At 35.9% G+C, this 26,781-nt stretch overlaps 1 protein-coding gene across 2 annotated transcripts; it reads left to right on the top strand.

The window, feature by feature from the left end:
* Positions 1–1,069: 1,069 nt before the first annotated feature.
* LOC140817710 (uncharacterized) lies at positions 1,070–26,781 on the top strand. Of its 2 annotated transcripts, none has more exons than XM_073177443.1 (6): positions 1,070–1,509; positions 1,630–2,118; positions 2,190–2,336; positions 2,521–2,640; positions 25,216–25,652; positions 25,807–26,781. In XM_073177443.1, the coding sequence occupies exons 1-6, from the start codon at positions 1,119–1,121 to the stop codon at positions 26,419–26,421; spliced, it is 2,199 nt and encodes a 732-aa protein (XP_073033544.1). In that variant the 5' UTR covers positions 1,070–1,118; the 3' UTR covers positions 26,422–26,781. The 2 variants fall into 2 exon arrangements, with proteins under 2 accessions (XP_073033544.1, XP_073033543.1); XM_073177442.1 differs by having other exon boundaries at positions 2,512–2,640.

Raw genomic sequence — 26,781 nt, 5'->3', positions numbered from 1 at the left:
AGTCACCTAGGACTACTTGTTTATCAAATTGGACTCTTTCATGTGATATCCATGGAAGTTTTCTTCAAATTAAAAAAGATTTTAAAAAATGTTAAACGATATAACAAGATCATGATATAAATGTCATATATTATATAAGAATTATAATTCAATTATTCAGTTTGTAACAGATCAAATCGTGAGCAAAAAAGAATTTTTTTATTGAAAAATAATGACTAATTATTTAGCTAAACCACTCACGAATGATATCAACTTGCATCCAAAATTAATTAATTAAACTTTAAAAAATTGCTTCTTAAACAAATATTTTAGGTGTTTTTTTGGGAATTTTTTTTTGCCCAGTAACTTATCTCTTTTTTGGTTTTTGTTCATTAACTTTTCAATTTTTGGTCTTGATATAATAACTTATGAATTTAGGTTGTTTTGGTTCATCTTCCAACGAAATGTTAAATTTTTGCCATAAAACCTTGATTTGGTGTTGGCCAAAGCATATTTTGGTATCACGATCATCGATTTTTCAGGTAAAATACATAGCATTTGAAAAGTTTTCTGAACATTTTGATGATAGATAGACTAAAATAACTGAAATTCAGAAGTCATTGTACTAAGACCGAAAATTGAAAAGTTAGTGGACCAAAACAAAAAAAAAAGACAAAGTTATTAGATCAAAAAATTATTTTCCTTTTTTCCCAAAGATCGATGCACAAAAATAATTCAAAAATAAATACTTGTTTATCAAAACTGACCCGCTAAGTGAGATTCCGATCCAATAATTTTTTTTTAAAAAAAAGACTTCAAAAATCTTAAACAATAGAGCAAGATTCATATATTATTATTTTTTCTAATGTAAACAATGAATAGATTAACTAACCCTGCATCACACATGAATGATCAACTTGGATATAAATTTAAAAAAGCTTAAGAAGTTGCTTATTAAAAAAAAATTTAGGTGTTTTTAACAAAAAAATAAGAATGATGTACTATTGTTTTTTTTTTAAATATGTTTCTGTTTTAAAAAATATTAATTTATGAATCAAAGACACTACAAATGTATGAAAGCTGCATCATATCTAATTATCTTCCACACCCTTCATTTGATTAAACTCTGAATCGTTTCAATGTCTTCCTCAAAATTAGCAAACTATCCATGGCCATCAACTGTTAATGCTGCGAACTTCATATCAGTCAAGCTATGTCTTGATGAAGACAAAAAGAACAGAAGCACTAAAGATTACAAGATATGGAAAAAACAGATGATCTGTCTGTTCGAGAGCCAAGATTTGCTGGGCTTCGTTGACGGCCAGATCCCGGCTCCTAAAGAATCCATGGATGAGCAGAAACTCTGGAGAAGAACCGACCAGCTTATCACAGGATGGATTCTGGGTTCCATTACTGGGACCGAGGTGCTTGATGCAGTGGTGGGATTGGACAGTTCCAGGGAAGTTTGGTTGGAATTGGAAAAACTTTTCAAATCAGATGATAATGAAATTCAAACGAGCAGTTCTAGTGGTAAATCAAATGAGAACTCGGTAACTAAAACTGAAAAAATAAAAAATAAAAAGAAAGTGTTTAACGAATTCGAATGTATTTTTTTCTGGTACAAGGCTTGTAATTTTAAGAAATATGCAGGTACGGATTTTCACAGGTACTTGCCATGGCATAGAGCAATATTAAGAGATGATTGGAATGAAGGAAAGAAGTTCTTGGACAAATATGAAGATGCAATCACGGCCATCATCAATATATACTCGCAGACAGCTCTGCACGTAGCGGTGGAGACTGGAAAATCAAAAGATTTCGTGAGAAAGTTGTTAGAATACCGGCCGATGCCAAATGAAGCAATGCTCTCGAGAGATAGTTTGGGGGACACTGCTCTACACACAGCCGCTTTGGCTGGAAACAAGGAAGCTGCGATACTATTGGTGAAAGAAAAACCCGACTTGCTATATATTACAAATGGCAGTAATATGTTACCGATTCATTGTGCAGCGAGGAATAACCAAAAAGATACGCTTATGTATCTCATATCCGTCTCCGAGAAAGAAGTGCAGAATAGCCCATTTGCGGGAAAGTTGGGGGCTTTGCTGCTGACACTTGCCATATCTTCTGAGTTTATCGGTTAGTAGGAAATATTAATTTATTGATTGATAATTGTGAAATATAAAGATGATATATTTTTCTTTGGGCAGATGTGGCCTTATATTTGGTGCAGAAATACCCAGAATTAGCTACGTTAAGCTACTATGATAATTATATGTTGCAAGTGATAGCCGGAATGAAATCTGTGTTTCCAAGCGGAAAGAGATTAAGTTGGTGGCAAAATTGGATCTACTCTTGTAAGTGATCTTTCTTATAGAAAATTTTTTAATTGCTTACTTTCATAATAGGATCATTAGGCTACATTTTTTTTAAATGACCGACGAAGTATGGGATTATGATTTCCAACTCCTATAAGATATATCGTCAAATTTTTTTTTTGCTTATTTTATATATATATATATATATATATAGATTTTGAAGGTGTTCCTTTGACATCATTGGAAAAGACAAAGATCACAACTGATATTGAAAACCCAAGGTTTGATATGGATCAAGTCATGACAAAGAAGTTCGATTGGTTCAACATAATTTCTTTTGTGGGTAAGAAATTTCATTTCCAGATAAAAAATTTTACTTGGCTTATTTAATTTTATAACGAGTATCGATGATTAAATACATAATATTACCAAATAGTCATTCTCTCCTTGCGTTTGATCATATTGAAAGTCTAGGAATATATAGGGAGTAATTTTTTTTTATTTTATCAAATTTATTATTTTTTGTCCATGCTTAAGAAATTCAAATAATTAATTAAATTTATTTAAACAATTAGCATAATTGTCACAAATTTATTAAGTATTATATAATAAATTAAATAATAGTATACATAAATAAATCATTAAATTCATAGTAAAAACATACAAATATGATGCAAATTAAATAACACAATATTAATGACGACGTAGAATATCATATCACGGAGCACTTGTTATCATGAAAATGAGTTAATATAAGGAGTTTCTGTTTTAATTTTCAATTTAGTAATTGTGTTATATGGCCAATATTTTATTAAATAAATCATATGATGTGTATTAATGGTGTTATTCTTTTGGAAATATGGCCAAAATGATTATCTAAGATTACCTGTTTTAAGTTTTGGTCCTCTAAGTAGTTTAAATTTGGGTGCTAGTTCATTAAGATGGGTTTTCCTTGGCTTTTGGTCATGTTTTGTCAGAATATCGACGTGAGGAATATACTCGTAATTTATTGACACATCAACAATTTCTCAGTGTCAGATTAATAATTTCTTGTGTCACTTTAGTATTTTCGTCATCATGTCAACATTTTTAGTAATTAATTTTCTGAAATTATAAAATAAAAAATTACAGTAGTATTACAATAACAACTCCAAGAGTTTTGAGTTAACAAAGCCCCCATCTAGGGATGACAACGGGGCAGGTTTGACCAATCTCAAGACCCGCTCAGCAAAGAAAAATTGGACTCAGACCCTCCCGTCCCAAAATCCATCGGTACAATCACTGGATTTGATATCATTCTATCATGCCCTGAACCCCAACCTGTGCAAGTGCGACTACATAATAGACCCTTGTACCAACTACTTGGTATCTGTCTTCGTTTTTCGAAAATGGTTAACCCAAATTATTATAGGAATCCTCACAAAACATTTTAATTTTTGATTTTTAACCCATGTAAGACAAGAGTTTCACAATCATCAATCCTTCAGAACACGGCGTCTTTGTCATGGGCTGACTCATCAATCCACCAGCTCCAAAAATGTAAAGGTGTCTCCTACTAGTTCAAGATGTGGTTCCCGTGATGTAGCATTTTGCCCACATGTTTAAGAGATGGCTACTGGTGTTCTTGCTGGTGACCGCGCGTCTTTGATATCATTTTGTCGCACCGCGTACCCAAACTCGCACAAATGCGACCTGCACAATGAGCTCCTATTCCAAATTCATATTCACCTTCGCTTTATGAAAATGGTTAACCAAAGTTGTCAAAGAAATCCATTGAAAGCCCTTATAAAATATTTTAAACTTTAGTTTTTAACCCAAGCGAGACACAAAAATCCGGGTTGGACTCGTTAATCCATTAAGTATTAAAAACGAATTTAATTCTAGCAAATATATAATAGAAATATCCAAAAATTAATAAACCCATCAAACTTATTTCCAAATCATAATATTTAATAATAATTTGGTATAAAAGACGACAATATAATATTGTGAAATAAAATTTTATATTAAAATATTAACTATTTAATATAATATAAAATATAAATATATTATTATTAGTGTATATATATATATATGTGTGTGTGTGACTTTATATGTGAATTTCCATTTATCTCCTTATTAATTGCTTGCTTTACATTAATTGCTTACTTTAAATGTGACTTTTCTTATATATTTGACTAAAGACGACAATATAATATTGTGAAATAAAATTTTATATTAAAATATTTATTATTTAATATAATATAAAATATAAATATATTATTATTAGTGTATATATATATATATATCTATTATCTATATAAATATGTGACTTTATATGTGAATTTCCATTATCTCCTTATTAATTGCTTGTTTTACATTAATTGCTTACTTTAAATGTGTCTTTTCTTATATATAAATATATATATATATATATATATATATATATATATGTGTGTGTGTGTGTGTGTGTGTAACTTTATATGTGAATTTCCATTTATCTCCTTATTAATTGCTTGTTTTACATTAATTGCTTACTTTAAATGTGTCTTTTCTTATATATGTGACTAAAGACGACAATATAATATTGTGAAATAAAATTTTATATTAAAATATTTATTATTTAATATAATATAAAATATAAATATATTATTATTAGTATATCTATTATCTGTATAAATATGTGACTTTATATGTGAATTTTCATTTATCTCCTTATTAATTGCTTGCTTTACATTAATTGCTTACTTTAAATGTGTCTTTTTTTATATATGTGACTAAAGACGACAATGTAATATTGTGAAATGAAATTTTATATTAAAATATTTATTATTTAATATAATATAAAATATATATATATTATTATTTGTATATACATATATGTGACTTTATATGTGAATTTCCATTTATCTCCTTATTAATTGCTTGCTTTACTTTAATTGCTTACTTTAAATGTGTCTTTTCTTATATATGTGACTAAAGACGACAATATAATATTGTTAAATAAAATTTTATATTAAAATATTTATTATTTAATATAATATAAAATATAAATATATTATTATTAGTGTGTATATATATATATGTGACTTTATATGTGAATTTCCATTATCTCCCTATTATATGTGAATTTCCATTTATCTCCTTATTAATTGCTTGCTTTACATTAATTTCTTACTTTAAATGTGTTTTTTCTTTCTCCTTATTCATATTTTAAATGTGTGTGATTATTAGTATTTAATTTTTTATGTCTACCCACATTATAATATGTTATTTTATCCAATGATATCTTTTCATTATGTAAATTAGTATTTGGTTTTTTTATGCCTACCCACATTATAATATGTTATTTTTAATCCAATGATTTAGATTTTTTATTTATCTTTTCATTATGTAAATTAAACTAATTAAAGTTTAGAAATAACTCATTATCGAATTGTGATTTTTCTTTGGTGTCTTATTAATTTTTTTCCATGTCCTCGTGTGACAGTTTGCTAGAATTTATATGTTTAAATTAAAGATCGTTGTGATTTGAGCTGTCAATTTGGGTTGGGTCTGTCGGTTTGGCCTGCACCGCCAAACAGCGTAAGTGAGTTGGGTTGAAATTTTGTCGACTCATTTAAAGGTGAGCCTAAATGAGCTCGCACGAGTTTATATTAAATATCTATATATTCAATATTATCAATTTTCAATCATGAATTCTTGATATAAAATGGAAAATATCAGTTTGATTTCAAAATTGTGATGTTACTATCTTGTCCAATAATTGTGGGTTGTTGAGACATTTTGGTAGTCACTCAAAATTGAGTGTCAAAGTTGACATTTGTAGGACCGAGCGTTTGTCGCTTTACCAAAAGCTATAGCTAGTGGTAATGGTGCAACTCAAATCTTTTAAACCACACAGCAGCTCAAGCACCACGGTTCGATCTACTAAACAGGGACAATTATTGCACCCAACAACATTTGAGTTGTATTTTTGAATTCCTGACAATATGTTCGTCAACATATTATTTTTAAGTTAATTTTATCAGTATTGTGAGGGGTAAATATGTTTATTACAATATATAAATACCATATTTTCATGTTTGACATATTATGGGTCTTGGTAAAATGAGGAATAATAAATTCAAACAAAAGGATACACAAAAGTCTGGGCGAAACCAGAATTATATGGTAGCAGAAATTAATATATAATGTTAAGATGTATAACAAATCATATATAATAATATATAAAATTTCAACCTTATAAATGAAATAAATCAAACATATATGAAATATACAAAATTTTATTACATATACAATCAAGTAATTTATTATAATTGTATTTTATTCACAAGAATTCTTGTCAAACTCAATGATTGTGAATTTAACATCTATTAAATCAGCAAATTAAAGAGCGTGTCAATTAAATTAATTGAGTAATCACATATTCTTGAATTTCCTAATTAATTTTTTATCTTGATAATTTGTTTCATTTAATATTTTAAATTATAAGACACCGTTACTATAACTAAAGATATATTTTTTTAAAATGTTCATAAGGACTCAATCACTAACTCATATGAAAAAACATTTATCGACATACTATATTGAAAACATTCTAATTAATTCAGCGCATTTGGAGAAAATTTTCTAATTAATTATGAAAAATTAATTTACAATAATCATATTTAATCTTTTTGGGCTAACACCATTTATTTTATAAGATATTCATCGCAATTCTTTATTTGTATGTTAATCTTTAAATCTGAATTATAATGTATATTGTTTTTCTAAAAGTTCTTATATAATGATTTAATACATTTATTCGACACTTCAATATTAACATTTTAAAATATATTAATTTTATATTGTGTGCGTGCAACACTTCTAATCATGATTATAAAAATTCAATAAAAATTCTAAAAATGAATTAGGTAAAACATAAAAAAATTACACAATTAATCAAAAGACAGAAAATAAAAAATAAATAATTGTCTATTACTTATAAACTACTAATACCGACTTCTAAAGATTGAAGTCGGTGAGAGTGGATGCCACTATGTACTAAAATTCATGTAAATATTATTAACAAAAACATTTAAATGAAATATTGGATTTGTCGATAATCAAAATAAGAAATAAACAAATTTTGATCCTTGAGTGAGAAATAAAATATTTAAATAAAGTTATAATTGCCACAATGAAATAGTGCACCTATATGCATTTATCACTTTATTTTGCAACTAAAATGTCAAAAAACGTTTCCATATATTATTTTTATATCATATTTAAAATAATTATGAATCCTAATTTTTATTATTTTGAGTTGGCATTTGTTATGAAAAATCACTGTGAATAAATTGAATTTGAAAATTCTTATATCTATGTATATCACATATTAATATATCAACCTAAGTCCAGGTAACAAAAAACTACAAAATGAACTTATTCATCTTCAATGTACACAAATTATATAGTAAAGATATATGAAAATTAAGACAATGAAATAGAATATATGTTCACATATAACAAAATATATAGACAAGAAAAACAATAAATAAAAATATTTTTCTATATATATATATATATATATATATATATATATATATTATAACTTTTTACAATGAGTTGGAGAAGATAAAAGAGAAAAAATATTAACTCTTTTGGGTTACACAAAAAAATAGAAATGGAAGAAGTGTTTGTCATACAATGAATTCTGTTTCCAAATAAAATGTATACTATAAAGTTATATTTATCGTTCAAACTTTATAAATACAATGAATTCTTCTCAAGATAAGGGTACACAAATGTTATCGTTAAGATATTTAAACAATTAGAAAAATTAAATATATTATTTTTCTGAAGTTAATACCAATATGACATTAATAATTTGATTGTGCTAATTATACTTATGAGTCAATATGAAATATTAAAATAAGTGTCATAAGAGTCAGTAAAAAGATGATTTATTATCAAAAATATTATTATTATAAATTGCAAATAAATGACAACATTTAATCAATATTTTTTTAAATCAATCCATCTCTAACAGATCACAATAATAAGTGCGAAAACGATCCGATGGAGTAGGGTGAAAATAGTAATAACAGCAGGCAATAAAACAGCAGTTGTTTCTGGAAGTTCGAAGATAAAATTTTCTACGTCTCCCCTTCTTCTGTTTCCAGAAGGTATCACTAAAAGACTTTGGATTTTACAGTACACACTTGTACACACCCACTTCAGCAAGACTTATCCCTTGCCTACTGAAACTCTTAGTATCTCAACACAATATGATTCAATATATCAGAGATTTCTGGAAAAACTCTTTTCCAGATTACAAACTCTTCTTCAAAAAATATGAAATTATGTTTTGCTTGAAGAGGCGAAGAAACAGCAGTACAAAATGATCTCCAAATATCAGATGTAACAATGAAGCGTGTACTGCTTTTCTGCAAATTGAGATAAAATATTAAGAGTGGTTCGCGGTTGCTCAATATAACGTTGAGTAGTAAAATGTTCAGCGTTCTTGTTCTCTAAATGGATTTGATCCATATATATAGATAAACTTGAATCCAACGTCTACAATAAATGAACGGCTCTTTTTGACTTCTGATAGAAACAACTTTATTTTCTAAAGAGGATTCTGCAAAAAGCTTTCAACACAATCAGTCTTGTTTTATACCAAAACTGGTAAAGCTAATTAAATGACTTCGTACATCATTTAATGGTGCAATTAATGCTTAGTACTAGATAAAGTAATGGTAACATTTAAGATAGAAACGATTGAGTAAAATGTCGTTAACTACTGATCCAGTAAAACTAAGTTCTGCTTCTGTTTTACTAAACCGTTGAGTACTAACTAAAGTACTGCTTCTGTTTAGGCGAATCAATTTTTTCTGCTTTGCATTATCTTTTGGTTGGTGCTATTCCTACTGGTTTTGATTCTCATCACCACAATAAAATTAAGTCTAACAATTTCCCCTTTTGCGGTGATGCCAAAACCTGGAAGTTAGTAACGATAAATAATAAAGCAACCCAGATGATTAATAATTAAATAATCAGTCTGAACAGAGTTTGTAGACCAGCAAGAAATTTTAGTCATCTGTTCCAATATCTCGGAACAGAGTTTCCTCATCCTGAGGATCTTGATTTCTGTGGGATGGTTCTGCTTGATTTCCTCCAATCCTTCCTTCTTCTTGTCTTCTTACTTCTGCTTCCATCATGCCTTCTGTTTCCTCCTTTTTGGCATCAGCAATTTGAGCTCAAGTGAGTAAAAGATCCACTCGTCCAGTAAGTGTAGCTATTATGCAGAATCTCCAGAGTCGGTGTGTGACTCGAAACATGTTCATTCAAGGCCTGAATCGATTGAGATTGCGACGCAATCTGAGCATTGATCGTTTCGAGTCTGGAGTCCATAGGTTCAACTTTTTGAAGATACGCATCATGAGCAGAGATCCTCTGAAGAACATCAGATTGTCCGAGTACAAGATCAGCATGGCTTTTCAGGACATTTTTCCTGAAGAGGTCAGTTCCAACCTTAATTTTTGCCAAAGATTCTGCGATGTTGCTGACATACTTCATGACTCATTCTCTGAAGTTCGTGGGGGCATAGACCTCACCAGCATGTTCATGAGATAAACTCTTGACAGTTTCTGAGAGGCTATCAATAGTCCGTCTAAGATTATCAATCTCAGATTCAAGATTGAATTTTTCTTCGTGCGAGGAAGGGCTTCTGGGACGCAAACGTTTTCTGACTTCAGCAATATTCACAATGCGAGAAATTTGAGAGGGTGAATCAAGAGTAAGGAAAATTAATGCAGTAGAAGAAGCAGGATCTGTGGGAGCAGTAACGATAGCAGTAGATGGTTCAGCAGAGAGTCTTTCATCAACAGCAGCAGCAGAGGGTTCAGAAAGTGCTCTTTCTTCTGGTCTCTCAGCTTCCATGGCCTCCAATTGTTCAGCGGGTGGAATCGGATCATTCAAGATTGTGACCATCTCCTCTTGATGTTCAGTGGAGAAAATCTCCAAATTTAGCAGTGAAGGAGATTTGGCAGTATCCGATTCTGCTAATGGTTGGGCTGCTGGAGAAGTTTCCTGTGGAACCATGTCATCAGCCTGATTTGCTTCTGGTGCAGCAGAGACATCACGAGCAATAGATTGAATGACTTCATCCACTGAAGCCAGTTCACGAACAGAGATGAGAGACGAGGATTGAGTAGGCAACTTGGGTGATGCAGGAGTACTAGAAACCTTAGATTCTGGAGGAGCTATGGGTCTTTCCTCAACTCGCTTAGTTTGATCAAGGTCTGGAACGAAGCCTACTGAATATGGTTCAGAATCTCCAAAAGTCTGTTCCTGAGCAAGAAGTTGCTCATCCATCATCCTTAAACGATCAGTCAGTGCAAGGATCACATTCTGATCCTGAGCAGCAATGGGAATCAAGGCATCAAATTGGATTGAAGAGTCTTCAATACTGATTCCAGCTTCTTGCGTTTAAGTTGCTCAAAAATGAAGCTGCGGCGTCTCATCGCATCAATCACATTTTCAGTCTTTGCAAATTCAAAGACATTTCTATCATATTTCACCATTCTTCCAAAAACACCTTCTGTTCTGAAAAACGTGAGGGGATGGAATAACCAAACCTTATGCAATTCATCAAAGAAATTCAATTCCTCATTGGCAGAATTCTCAATTTCCTCCAAATGAAGATCAATACCAGTAGAGACAGATGATTTGATGGCTTGAAATTGCGGTTCTTCAATCAATTTACCTTTGTATTTTCCTGAAGATGAGGCAGTCATTACGGGTCGAAAAGCAGAAGATCCTACAGTAGATTCACGAATAACAACTCCAAACGCGGGTCTGAAAGTTGTTGCAGTAGATGTTGTTGCAGCAGAGGCAGCAATTGGTTTTGTGACAGAGGTGGTTGCTGGTGCAGAAGGAACGGCTTCTGGAAACACTTGTCTCAACGGAACCGTGTCCAACTCATAGATGGCTGATGTCTTCTTGATTCGAAGAACAGTACGAGTTTTCTTCTTGCTGAGAGTGGGTGGCAGAGAAACCTGAATAGGAGCAGCAAACTCCTCAGAAACGGTCTTATCAGAATCAGTAGATATAACCACTCTTTTTCTCTTAATTTTCTTCTGAGGACCTGAAGCTTCAGTTTGAGCATCTCCCACTTCCTTTTTCAAAGCAATAAACTCTGGCACAATTGGCTTTGGCCTTAGAGCAACCACGTTGTCAGCATCTACCATTGTGACGTACGAAGCGTCCTGATCAGAAGTGAAAGGAAAACCAGCATCCTTCAGCATTTGACTGATCTGCACAGCAAATCCAGATATCTTCCTTACCACCATATCCTTCATTACTTTGAATAGAAATCGACTCCAGTCCACTTTATACTCAGAAGTGATGGCAATCATCACTTGAACCTTTTCTTTTGTCAGCCGATCAAATGTTCCGGTTTTGACCAGCAGTGCTTTGGCAACGATATCAGCGAGCACTTGAAATTCCATTTTCAACAGCTTCTTAAAACAAGATGGAGACAGTTCTTCTCCAGAAGCTGAGAAATTCAGTAGAGCAGTAGACATGTCCTCCTTGGAGATTCCACAAAATTAATGGATGCCTGAAAATGGGAGAAAGAATGTCGATCCCAATAAAGCAGCATCGATGGAAATAAATACATCACCATGGAAATACATGATTTTCCCTTCTTCCACAGTTGCCTTGACATAAAATTCCAGAAGAGCAGTTTTGTAAATCACATCAGGTACTTCCAAAAATTTTGTGAGACCAGATTTCTCAATAGCTTGAAACATCTTGAGAAGATTTTCATCCTTGATAGTGAGGACGGATGAAAAGTTAACTTGATAGGCGTTCAAGGTGTAAGCTTCGGCCATTTCTATAATCAAGATAAATTGAAGTAAGATCTGTGAGTGAAATGAGTGCAAGAGAAATCAGTAGCAGGTAGGCAAAAATTCTGAAGCGTAAATAGTAAAATGAGATGAAAGAGGCGGTTAATATTCAAAAAAGGTACAGCCGTCAGTGAAACATAAGGACACGTGTCAATATGTTTGCGGTTGAGTATTTGAAAAGTTAAACAGATGGTGTCAAAGAGAATAATGATTTAAAATTTCGAAAAGAGCGGGCTGTCCAATTGGTTACTGAAAATAACCATAAGGGGATTTGTTGTTTTATGATAATATCTACTGGAAGTCATAAAGTACTTATATATTTCCAGAATTTTTATGAAAATCAGTAGACACATTGTTTTATCGAAAAGACAAACATCCATTCTGCTTCTGACAAAACACGAAAATAATAGTCTGAAAAAGATATTGTTCCCCCTAAATTAATGCAATTAATAAATGCGAAGATACGATATTTGAGGGAAAGACAGATGAATCTTGGTAGTCGTGAAATCAGATAGCCGTCTCTTCAGCTTCCTGAGACTCTATATAAGTGACTGCAAGTTTACAAACAAAGTCATTTACACTTTATCAAATCAGAACAAATGGATAGTACAAGAATTCTCTCGGAGTCTTCTCCAGAGTCTGAATCAGCAGAGGATTCCCAAAGACAATTTCCAGCGTCTCGTAAGAAGATGTTTGAAGACATCCTTTTTCAAGATACGAAGACTTGGAAGAAATTCCTTAGCCTATAATATGAACAATCAGTTAGATTGTCTGTTCTTATTAGGACTAATCTGTGGAATAACCTCTTCCACAACCACAATCATTCAGATTGAGGGAATCCCAGCAGTCCTTAGTTAGGTTCCTGCTGAAGTACTTTGTACCATAAAAGTACTTTAAGCTGCTGATATCAACAAATGTAGTAGATCTTACTGCTCATTTTGTCATATTTTGTTTATCTACTGCTTTCATTGAATGAATGATAAAACAGTTCGAGTAAGAAAAACTCAGTCTGTGTAAATCAGAATACGTTTCGGTTGGCTTGAGACTCTTCAACTTCTTCATCATTAAATGTAACCTGTCTATAAATAAGACAACAACACATGTTAAACAACAGTAGTTCACTATGTCTGATTCAAGTAATTCAGATGCTTGTAGTAGTACCCTTTTTTTCTAATAACACCAGAAACACTTCCTCATCTGGAAGCCTTGAAGAAAACCATTGAGGAGTATGTCTGGATAAAAGTAATGTCTTCATGGTTCAAAGTGCAAGATCTTCAGAATATGCAACGAGATGGTGTGACTCCTACTGCTGCACAGAGAGCAACATCAAGGAAGTACAAACGGCAGTTTGAAGTTGATCATATTTCTGAACTTGCTTCTGATAGAGTTCTGCTTCATGTGATACTCTGGAAGGAATGACATCAGCTAGAGAAGATTTCCAGCACAGAGTCCTTTAAAAATATTAGGAGTCATGATTTGAACAAATGGATTTCTGAGTGGCAAGATTCTGTAGGGTCTGAACTGGCTCGTGTAACCTAGTTTCGATTAAATACTTAATGAAATAACAATGATTGTCACAAGTTGTCTCCTTACTCCTCTGCAAATAAATCAATGTTATTCAAATAACTGATAATATATAATCAAGTTAAATCAATTAAACCCAATATATTCCAAAAGTATGAAAACTTATTCTCAGGCAGTGGTTTTGTAAAGATGTCTGCTGCCTGTAAATCAGTAGAAACGTATTCCAGACGAATATCCTTTTTCTGCACATGATCTCTAATGAAATGGTGTCTAATGTCGATGTGCTTCATTCTGGAATGAAGTACTGGATTTTGCGTGATTGCAATAGCACTGGTATTGTCACAGAAGATGGGTGATTCAGAGGCTTGAATTCCATAATCTTTGAGTTGTTGTTGTATCCATAGTGTTTGAGAGCAGCAACTTCCAGCAGCAAGGTATTCTTCTTCTGCAGTAGACATAGCTATGGAAGTCTGCTTTTCGCTAAACCAGGAGATTAGCCTATCACCGAGGAACTGACAAAAACCACTTGTGCTTTTTCTGTCTAATTTGCAACCTGCATAATCATCATCTGAATATCCAATAAGATTAAAAGATGAATCATTGGGATACCATAAGCCGACATTTTGAGTTCTTTTTAAGTACTTCAGTATACGTTTTGCAGCAATATAATGTGATTGCTGGGGTTAGGTTGAAATCTTGCACAAATGCAAACAGCAAATAAAATATCAGGTCTACTGGCAGTAAGATATAATAGTGAGCCAACAGACCACGATACTGGGTTACCTCTACTAGAATCCCACTTTCATCCTTATCAAGCTTGGTAGATGAGCTCATTGGAGTGGAAACAGCAGAGCATGCTTCCATACCAAACTATTTCAGTAGCTCCTTAGTATACTTAGCTTGATTTATGAAAATTCCAGTATCAAGTTGTTTGATTTGCAGTCCTAGGAAGAATGTTAATTCTCCCATCACACTCATTTCGATTTGATCATGCATCAATTTAGCAAACTTTTCACATAGCTTGGGGTTAGTTCACCCAAATATAATGTCATCAACATAAATCTGTACTAATAGAATGTGCTTATTCTTGACTAAAGTGAACAAAGTCTTGTCCACTGTGCCAATTGTGAAATCATGATTGACAAGAATTGTGAGAGGGTGTCATACCACGCTCTAGGTGCCTGTTTTAGATCATACAGGGCTTTGTGTAATTTGAATACATGATGTGGTAAGAAATGATCAGTAAAACATGGAGGTTGTTCGACGTAGACCTCTTCTTGTAGTAGACCATTTAGGAAGGCACTCTTCACATCCATTTGATAGACTTTGAAATTCTTAAAAGCAGCAAAGGCTAAACATATTCTGATAGCTTCAAGCCTTGCCACTAGTGCATAGGTTTCATGATAGTCTATTCATTCTTCTTGTCGGAAACCTTGGGCCACCAGTCTTGCTTTATTTCTGATCACAGTGCCTTATTCATTTAATTTGTTCCTAAATACACACTGGGTTCCAATAACAGCTTGGTGAGATGGTCTAGGCACTAGGAACCAAACTTCATTCTTTTTAAATTGATTTAGTTCTTCTTGCATTGCTTCAATCCAGCTTGGATCTAGAAGAGCTTCTTCAATTTTCTTCGGTTCTTCTTGAGAAATAAATGCAGCATGCATATATTCATAAATCATTTGTCTTCTGGTTCTCAAAGGCGCTGCTGGATTTCCAATAATTAAAGATAGAGGATGAGATTTTTTCCAAATAAAAGGGTTTAGAGGGATTTCTTGCTGGTTCGACATATTTGGATTAATCTCAGCTGAACCAGTAGCAGGTTCTTGAATGTCAGCTGCTGGTACTAGTATATCTGGTGTCTGTACTGCTGGTTCCACTATTGGAATGTCTGGTTCTGGATTTTGGACATATTTGATCCTTGGTTCTGCATCGTCTTCACTATCCAATTCCAGATGAATCCTGTCTAACCTGTTACTCAAATTTGGCATATTAGAAACTTCAGGAGCACTGCTGTCTTCATCGAAGACAATATGAAGAGATTCTTCAACATTAAGAGTTCTATTATTGAAGATTCTGAAAGCTTTGCTTACTGCTGAATAACCAAGAAAGAGTCCAGCATCTGATTTTGAATCCAATGCAGACAAATAGTTTTTACCATTATTAAGCACAAAGCAATTGCAACCAAATACATGAAAATAAAATACATCAGGCTTACTCCCTTTCCATATCTCATATGGAGTTTGATTTTGCCTTTTGTTGACCATTGTTCTGTTCTCCGTGTAGCATTCTGTATTGATTGCTTCTGCCCAGAAGCGCTGAGATATGTCTGCATCTGCTAGCATTGTTCTAGCAGCTTCTTTAAGAGTTATGTTGCTCCTCTCAGCTACTCCGTTTTGTTGAGGCGTCCTGGCTGCTGAATATTCATGATGAATGCCATGTTCATCTAAATATAACTCAATAGTTTTGTTAGTAAACTCAGTACCCCGATCACTTCTGATTTAATGATGAAACAGATTTTTCATTTTGAATCTTTTTCAGAAGCTTGATCAAAAGGCTACTGGTTTGATCTTTTCCAGTAAGAAATATTACCCACGTAAATCTAGAAAAATCATTAATAACAACAAGGGTGTATTTCATTCTCCCTAAGCTCATGATAGGGATTGTACCGAATAAATCCATATGCAATAATTCCAAACACCTTGAAGTTGACTTACTTCCTTTGTTCTTGAAGCTAGATCTGATTTTCTTCCCAAGTTGGCATGCAGAACATACACGATCTTTAACAAACTTTATATCAGGCAAACCATCAACTATGTTCTGCTTCTTGAGATTGTTGATTGACTTAAAATTCAGATGATTCAATCTCTTGTGCCATAGCCAATGCTTATCACTAAGAGAGGCAACTGAACATGTAGGAACATTAACATAATCTAAGTTCCATGAAACTTTGTAAGTGTTGCCTTCTCTCTTTCCAGTCAATACACTAGACTCAGCAGAATCTTTCACTGTGCATGTGTGCTTTTGAAAAGCTACAAAGTAACCATTATCACATAGCTGACTAATGCTAATTAAATTATAACAGAGATTCTCAACCAGGAGTACATCATTAATAGTGATGTTACCATGGATAATCTTACCCTTACCCACGATTTTACTTTTTGAGTTATCCCAAAATTTATCTTTGGTCCAGTACAACTCATTATTTCTGAAAGTAGATTTTTCTGTCCAATCATGTGTCTGGAACATCCACTGTCCAGATACCATGTGGAGTTACTGATTTTGGTTTTCTTCTCCTATTCCAGCAAACATAAATTTTAGTATCTGGTACCCAAATCTATTTGGGTCCAAGCCTTATCAGTCCTTTGGGGACCCATATTTGTACAATTCTTGGTGACCTTGTACTTCGGGTATCCAAAGATGTGTGTACAACAGAAGGTCTGTTATTTGTAACAGTATTCATTTTAGAGTGTTGTTCTTCCCTTCTGTTTTTGTTGTCTGGCATGTATCTCTTCTGAACAAGTCTAGAATTATAGTATTGGTAGTTTTTAACCTTCATAGGGGGTTGTCCTCCTGAGTTGAATCTTCTACTGGATCCAGAACTCTGGTGAACTCTTCCCTTAGGTTCAACATAACCCAGACCATAATGCTTTCTTTTGTTCATCTGATCTACATTCCTTTTAACTCGAACACTTGGTAGTTCCGGTTCATATACCAAACTGGATTTTACAAAACGAATGTATTTCTCTTTGCTTGTATCCAGTTCTGGCTTAGTACTGGTTCCAGAAGTGCTTTCATTATTGCTGAATCCGAGACCACTTCTGTCTCCAGATTGCTTTTGCAATTTCTGCATCTTCTCTAATGAAACTGAGGACTTATTCCAAGCATTTACCAGAACAGATAGCCTCTGGTTTTCAGACTTCAGCGTCTAGTAATCTGTGTTCATCCTATCTAGACTTGTCAAATTGGGTCAGGCCCGTTGGGCCAGCCCACCCCGCTATAAAAATTGAGCGGGTTGGGTTGATAAAATATCAGCCCATTTGGAGGGGGGCCAAACGGGCTGACCGTTTGGGGGGCGGGCCTAGACAGGGCGGGTTGGCCCGCCAAATTTGGACAGTTTTCATTTTAGAATAAATTTAAGCCCATCTACCTCATATGTTAGAATTAAAATTATCTTAATTTTTTATTATTGATGCCACCCGGGTCGAACAGTGGAGTCGGGTCGGTAACTCTACCAGGTAAGCTATCAAGAATACGGGAAGAAATATGAGCTAAGACGGCGGACTGGGAAGAAGATTCTTCGTTGACCTTTGAAAGATCTGCCAATAAGAAAAACAACCACGTGAATGGGCGCCGGAGGGGGTCCCCGGCGTGGCCACTCCGATGCTTAAGTCAGCAGGGTACTCAAGCAATAAAACCAATGTAGCCAAGTGATGGCTGTGTGATTGGTGTGAATGAATGAATGAATCCCCTTCAAATGTAAAGAGAAAACCTGGTATTTATAATATGAGGAGTAATGATGACCTCGTTCTCCGTGCTACCTAGCTACTAATTATAGTAGGACGGCTGAGCACACCCTATATTCTGACATGTCAACTCATCGGCACGGTGTCAGAGATGGGACAGTCGCCCACATCCTATTCTGCTAGTATACTCGAGTGCGGTGCTCATATCGAGGTGGCCGGGTAGAATGCCTCCCTGGAGATTTATACAAGAGCCCGGGCCTATGACTGTCCGGAGAGTAGAGCATGGGCCTTCACCTGCCCGGCTCCAGAAGAATCCATCTGCAGACTCACTCGGATTTGGGAATCCATTTGATATTCCGGGTCATCCATGACCCGGGCTCTTACAAGGGTATCATCACACATCCCTTAAATAGTCGGGCTAGAGTCATACTCGCTGTCCCGATCAGTCATGCTTGGATTCCCAAAGAGACAATCAATTTTGTTCTATAAAAGCATCGGGGGCTTCATGTCTCCCAGAAATGAGAAGAAATGCCGGAGTATCGTGTCTCATGGACTTGAGATAAGATGCCGAGGCCTTTTGTCTCTCGGACTTACTGAATAACCAAGGTGCGGAGCCTTGGGCCGGGGAGCAGGTCCCGGGACTTGGAATGGTCGAGGTGCGGAGCCCCGAGCCAGGGTGTAGTGCCCTGGGCTTATCAATAACCAAGGTGCGGAGCCTTGGGCCGGGGAGCATGTCCCGAGACTTAGGAATGGTCGAGGTGCGGAGCCCGAGCCAGGTTTGAGAACCCTGGGCTTATAAATATCCAAGGTGCGGATCCTTGGGCCGGGGAGCATGTCCCGAGACTTGGAATGGTCGAGGTGCGGAGCCCCGAGCCAGGGTGTAGTGCCCTGGGCTTATCAATAACCAAGGTGCGGAGCCTTGGGCCGGGGAGCAGGTCCCGGGACTTGGAATGGTCGAGGTGCGGAGCCCCGAGCCAGGGTGTAGTGCCCTGGGCTTATCAATAACCAAGGTGCGGAGCCTTGGGCCGGGGAGCAGTTCCCGGGACTTTGAATGGTCGAGGTGCGGAGCCCCGAGCCAGGGTGTAGTGCCCTGGGCTTATCAATAACCAAGGTGCGGAGCCTTGGGCCGGGGAGCAGGTCCCGGGACTTGGAATGGTCGAGGTGCGGAGCCCCGAGCCAGGGTGTAGTGCCCTGGGCTTATCAATAACCAAGGTGCGGAGCCTTGGGCCGGGGAGCAGGTCCCGGGACTTGGAATGGTCGAGGTGCGGAGCCCCGAGCCAGGGTGTAGTGCCCTGGGCTTATCAATAACCAAGGTGCGGAGCCTTGGGCCGGGGAGCAGGTCCCGGGACTTGGAATGGTCGAGGTGCGGAGCCCCGAGCCAGGGTACGGATCCCTGGACTTAATAGATAACCAGGGTGCGGAGCCCTGGCCTTCATAAATGGTCGAGGTGCGGAGCCCCGAGCCAGGGTACGGATCCCTGGACTTAATAGATAACCAGGGTGCGGAGCCCTGGCCTTCATAAATGGTCGAGGTACGGAGCCCCGAGCCAGGGTGTAGTGCCCTGGGCTTATCAATAACCAAGGTGCGGAGCCTTGGGCCGGGGAGCAGGTCCCGGGACTTGGAATGGTCGAGGTGCGGAGCCCCGAGCCAGAGTACGGATCCCTGGACTTAATATAATGTGCCGAATGCCGGGGCCTCATACCTCCCGGGCTCTGAATATGAGTGCCGGGGCCTAGTATCTCCCGGACTTTGAATATGAGTGCCGGATGCCGGGGCCTCATACCTCCCGGGCTCTGAATATGAGTGCCGGGGCCTAGTATCTCCCGGACTTAAAAGATTTTGTTTCTCCTGCTATATTAGTTTTATTAAAAACCAAATCACTAACCTAGAAATACTGAATCCGAATTCATTTTCGGTAGAGTGAAATTCTCTAGTTGAGCTAGACTACAGCTGTATGCTACTGAGTACATAGCAAATACTCTTCCACGTCAATCCGGAATAGCTGCTGAGCTTCGAGCTCATATAAAATCCACATATAAGATCTGAATGCCGAGCTGGTCGGACTTCTATGTTTGCCAAGGAGAGTTGGGCTTACTGTGGTGCCGAGCAAGGTCGGACTTGCTTCGAATGGAAACCATATCTACGTCTTGAGCTCAAGTTTCCCACAGACGGCGCCAATGATGCCACCCGGGTCGAACAGTGGAGTCGGGTCGGTAACTCTACCAGGTAAGCTATCAAGAATACGGGAAGAAATATGAGCTAAGACGGCGGACTGGGAAGAAGATTCTTCGTTGACCTTTGAAAGATCTGCCAATAAGAAAAACAACCACGTGAATGGGCGCCGGAGGGGGTCCCCGGCGTGGCCACTCCGATGCTTAAGTCAGCAGGGTACTCAAGCAATAAAACCAATGTAGCCAAGTGATGGCTGTGTGATTGGTGTGAATGAATGAATGAATCCCCTTCAAATGTAAAGAGAAAACCTGGTATTTATAATATGAGGAGTAATGATGACCTCGTTCTCCGTGCTACCTAGCTACTAATTATAGTAGGACGGCTGAGCACACCCTATATTCTGACATGTCAACTCATCGGCACGGTGTCAGAGATGGGACAGTCGCCCACATCCTATTCTGCTAGTATACTCGAGTGCGGTGCTCATATCGAGGTGGCCGGGTAGAATGCCTCCCTGGAGATTTATACAAGAGCCCGGGCCTATGACTGTCCGGAGAGTAGAGCATGGGCCTTCACCTGCCCGGCTCCAGAAGAATCCATCTGCAGACTCACTCGGATTTGGGAATCCATTTGATATTCCGGGTCATCCATGACCCGGGCTCTTACAAGGGTATCAATTATAATCAATAGTTTCTGAATATTTAGATATGCAGCTAATCTTAATTTCTTTAACAAATTGTATTGGATAAAATGATAATGCCTCTCTTATGCTATTGACATCTGCTTCCGGATCTGGCTGGTTGCTCCTACAATAGTTGATCGTGTCCAGCCAGGATTCATCCGGACAAGTTTGTAAATATTTTATGAAATTATTTGATCCAAGTATATTTTTATTATATATTTACTATAATAATGTTTAATATTTTTTTCTTAAAAAAACAAGCGGGTCGGCTCGCATAACCCGCGGCCCAAGGTGGGTTGGGCTGGGTTGGCCATTTACAGGCCCGCCAAAACGCGGGCTGGCCCGCCCCGCCCCGCCTCGCCTTGCCTATTGGTGGGTTACGGCGGGTGGCGGGAGGCGGGCCAGCCCGTTTTGACAAGTCTAATCCTATCATTTTCTCAGTTCTCAACCTATTAATCTCAACCTTTAGATCATTACAGCTGTTTTCTTGCAAGCAAGCAAACTTACTGATTTGATCCTTTAGGTTTTGATTTTCAGTTTTAAATTCCTCGAATGATTGAGAAAGTCATGAATACTCTTTTAGCATATCATGCAATGCATTAATCAGATCAGTTCGTGTAAACTCGTCAGAGTCAAAGTCAAATACCTCTCCAGATTTCGAGGTTGAATCAGTATCTGCCATAATACATTTGACTTCTTCTGCATCGTTGTCACTGGAATGACTTTCTAAGTCTGAAGATTTAGAACTAGAGTCCGCCCATTTTGATTTGCTCTCTTCGGCAATCATTGCTTTTCGCTCTCTTCTGGACTTCTTGTCATTCCTCTTGTGATCCTTTTTCTTCTGATCATCCTTCTTTGGCTTTGGACAATCAGCAATAAAATGACCGATCTTTCCACAGTTAAAACACGCCATGTCAGCAGATGGTGAATCCTTCTTGAAATTACGATTGGGACCCTGGTAGGCTCGATGATTCTTTTTCATAAATCTGGAAAACTTCTTTACGAACAATGACATTGCGTCAATGTTGATCTGTTCAACAGTCTTTTCAGATGTGCTATCAATGATGACAGCAGGTAAAGCTTGTGGAACAACTACAGCAGCAGTAGAAGAAGTAGTAGCAGTAGTAGTGGCAGCAAGAGCCTTGGTAGGTAGATTTGATGAGGGCTCTTCTTCGCTTCTCACTTCCAGTTCGAACTCATAGGCTTTTAAGTCTGCAAACAAGTCATGCAGTTCTAACTTGTTCAGGTCTTTAGATACTCTCATAGCCATGGTTTTCACATCCCACTCTCTGGGTAAAGCTCTCATTACTTTGAGCACTATCTCTCGGTTGCCGTACTCTTTACCCAGAGCTGCTAGCTCATTGATTTAGCTGCTGAAACATTCATCAAACTCATTTAGAGTTTCACAGCCTTCATTTTTAGGTTTTCAAAATTCTGCATTGCTACAGACAGTTTATTTTCTTTTGTCTACTCATTTTATTCACATATCTGAATGAGCTTTTCCCGATGTTCTTATCAAGAGTTTTATAAAGAATGTCCTTCGCAACATTATCAAGATTGGATTTCTTCTTATCTTCGCCAGTCCATTCATTTTTTGGTTTTTCAACCATTTGTGGTGCACCGTCAGTAACAACAATAGCTGTATTTGGCTTTAAGATCTTTAATGGGCCGTCTATGATGATATATCACATGTCATCATCTTGGGCTACAAGATGAGTTTGCATCCGGATCTTCCAGTCATCAAAATCTTCTTTCGAGAACATGGGAACCTTGCTAAAATGTGCCATAACTGTTGCAAATTTTCAGAATAATAGAAACCTGCTGTGATACCACTTGTTGGGGATCGATGTAGAGTTTAGAGGGGGGGGGGTGAATAAACTCTTTCCTTTGATAATAGTTTTTGCAAAGGGTGCTATAATCCTGTTAGAGATTATAGCTTTTCTTTGTTCGAGTGTAAGTCCAGTAGATCACAATAATAAGCGCGGAAACGATCCGATGGAGTAGGGTGAAAATAGTATTAACAGTAGGCAATAAAACAGCAGTTGTTTCTGGAAGTTCGAAGATAAAATCTTCTACGTATCCCCTTCTTCTGTTTCTAGAAAGTATCACTAAAAGACTTTGGATTTTACAGTACACACTTGTACACACCCACTTCAGCAGGACTTATCCCTTGCCTACTGAAACTCTTAGTATCTCAACACAGTATGATTCAATATATCAAAGATTTCTGGAAAATACTATTTTCTAGATTACAAACTCTTCTTCAAAAAATATGAAATCATGTTTTGTTTGAAGAGGCGAAGAAACAGCGATACAAAATGATCTCCAAAGATCAGATGTAAAAATGAAGCGTGTACTCCTTTTCTGCAAATTGAGCTAAAATATTAAGAGTGGTTCGCGGTTGCTCAATATAACGTTGAGTAGTAAAATGTTCAGCGTTCTTGTTCTCTAAATGGATTTGATCCATATATATAGATAACTTGAATCCAACGTCTACAATAAACGAACGGCTCTTTTTGACTTCTGATAGAAACAGCTTTATTTCCTAAGAGGATCCTGCAAAAAGCTTTCAACACAATCAGTCTTGTTTTATACCAAAACTGGTAAAGCTAATTAAATGACTTCGTACAGCATTTAATGGTGCAATTAATGCTTAGTACTAGATAAAGTAACGGTAACATTTAAGATAGAAACGATTGAGTAAAATGTCGTTACGTACTGATCCAGTAAAGCTAAGTTCTGCTTCTGTTTTACTAAGCCGTTGAGTACTAACTAAAGTACTGCTTCTGTTTAGGCGAATCAATATTTTCTGCTTTGCATCATCTTCTGGTTGGTGCTATTCCTACTGGTTTTGATTCTCATCACCACAATAAAATTAAGTCTAACAGTGAGCATTCGGTTGGTTCTGTTACCAACCGAACCAAATTAGTCATAACCGGACCGAACCGAAATATTTAGCAATAATCGAACCGATCGAATTAATTTTCATAACCGAGTAAAACCGAACCAAATTAAAATCGGTGACCGAATTAACCGATTAGTTTTAAAAAAAAAATTGTGATTTAACTTTTATTATATATGTACTTTTTTTGAACACTACAATCTACACAAATGCATAAAAACATTAAATCACAAATTTTTCTTTAGAATTAGGGCTGGTTTTAAAATTAAAAATTAAAAAATATATTAAAATTGATAAATAATAAAAATTTGTTAAATAATAGTATTTATTATATCGGTTAATTCAGTTAGTCGATTTCAAAATTTTGAAAACCATAACCGAACCAAATTAACCGATATAAACGAATTTTTTTATTTGAAAACCGAATTTCCGAAATAAGCGAACCGAATTTTCGAATTGACTCGGTTCGATCGATTAATTCCGTTTAACCGAAATTTTGCTCACCCCTAATAATAATGTTTAGTTTATATGTTTTCAAGTATAAATGTCCAATAAATTAAAGGTGACTAGGAAAGTAAAAGCATCTAGTAGAAATTGTTGTCAATTTACATGAAAGAGAATAATAATCAAACAACATTGTATATAAAAAATTGCATATCATTGATTGTCAAAAAAGATTGTAATAATTGAATATTATAATAAAATATATGCATTATTGAGAGAATATGACAAATAACAAAAGAAAACAATATGATAAAAAAGATATGAGAAAATTTTTATTAGTCCAAATCATTTTTTAAAATTAAAAAAATATGTTTTTTTTTAAATTAGTTACATATGCTAATTAACACGAATTGTCAATATATATTTATATATATATATATATATATATATATATATGTGTGTGTGTGTGACAGTTTCACTAAAACCCGTTACACCTTCCTACCAAGTTATAGACCCGATAATCTGATCGGGTTTAAACTCAGTTAATTGTCATCCTACACCTGTCATTGACTATGAAAGCTAAAGTCTAGTATTTTTGAAAATCATGTAACTCGATCTGTTTATCAATAATATTTTGTGTTTTCTTTTTGTCGTTCGTTGTTTCTCTGCTATATCAATATATTAAACTCAGCCACCATTAAATTTCTTTTAATATACAAAGATTACCGAACGAACATATATGTTGAGATGAGCTATCGAAGCTACTCTACTCCTTGTCATCATTACAAGTTAAAATATACGATGCATGTATTTGTTTATCTTCTTACTTTTGGCTATTAATATATACACACAGTTCCTGGAGTGAAGAGCATCAAGAAAAAGAAAGTAATGCACCGACAGACACTTGAACTCGTCAAATGCTTGTGCAGGGCACTGGAATCTTTGCCTTATAGTGATGCTTCACCTGTCTATCATAGTGCCATGCTTAAGGCTGCAGGGGAAGGCATACACGAGGTTGTGGAGGTGATCATAGAGATGTTTCCGGATGCCATTTATGCTGAAGAATCAGAAACTACAAGTTCCATTTTTCACATAGCAGCAAGAGAACGCGTTGAAAATATTTTCAATCTCATTTATCATATGAATGAACGAAAAAAATATTTTTACGACAAGACGGACTCTTCGGGTAACAACTTTATGCACATATGCGGAGAACTAGCACCTCCTCATAAACTCAATCTAGTTTCTGGTGCAGCTTTACAGATGCAGCGTGAGTTACAATGGTTTAAGGTACTCGACATCTTGCATAACATTCTTCTTAAATATATGCATGTCCACCACTAGCAATTATAATTAATTTGGCGGATCACTTCGGCAATTCTAGCTTGTTTGTTTACCTGATCACATTTTTGTGGTGATAATTTCATCAACATGCACCGAACAGGAAATGGAAAATTTTGTTAACCCTTCTCGTAGGACATGGTTAAACAATGACGACAAGACTCCTCAAATGTTGTTTTCCGAAAAGCACAAAGAGTTAAAATCTCAAGGAGAGAAATGGATGAAAGACACTGCCACCTCATGTACCATTGCCGCTGCATTGATTGCTACAGTCGTATTTGCTGCAGCCTTCACAGTTCCAGGAGGACTTCGTAGTGACACCGGAGTACCGATTTTCGTAAGAAAAACTTCATTCGTTTTATTTGCTATCTCAGACTCTGTTTCCTTGTTCACATCCACCACTTCACTGCTCATGTTCCTATCGATCCTTACTTCCCGTTATGCCGAACAAGACTTTCTTTACGTTCTACCCAAGAGATTATGCATCGGTCTACTTACCCTCTTCACTTCAATCACGTTCATGATGGTCGCCTTCAGTGCAGCTATATTTATTACATTGAAGGAGAAATCTAAGTTGTTTCTTGTACCAATGACCGTATTGGCTTGTCTTCCAGTCACATCCTTTGCATTATTGCAATTCCCACTTCTCGTCGATGTGATGTATTGCACCTATGGACCCGGCATTTTCGGAAAAAAGAGTGATCGAACATTGTATTAAAACAAGAAACAAGAAAAGCAAGGGCTTTCCACTTCAGTTTGATAGCAAAGATATATGTTGTGTGTGTGTGTGTTTTTTCTATGAATATATTTTACGCAGCCTGATTTTAATCAATGTGAGGGATGTATCGACTTGTGGTACATTAAAGATTTTGATTATTTATTGCAATAACATGTTTTGGAATTTTATCAGTAATACGTAAACTAGGGAGTTGGGAAATACATACACTTGTGATCAGTGGGTTCATCAACCATTTGGGTCTCAGAGCCAAATGAGGATTGGCAAGACAATTGTTTCTAAAAAGTTGAAATGTATCTATAGATTTATATTTTTCCATATATTATAAATTAATTTTAATCA

Source organism: Primulina eburnea, chromosome 17 (genome assembly GCF_022965805.1).
Source record: "Primulina eburnea isolate SZY01 chromosome 17, ASM2296580v1, whole genome shotgun sequence".
Taxonomy (NCBI): Eukaryota; Viridiplantae; Streptophyta; class Magnoliopsida; order Lamiales; family Gesneriaceae; genus Primulina; species Primulina eburnea.
The sequence above is the reverse complement of the archived record's forward strand: the minus strand, read 5'-3'. Positions and strand labels throughout refer to the sequence as shown.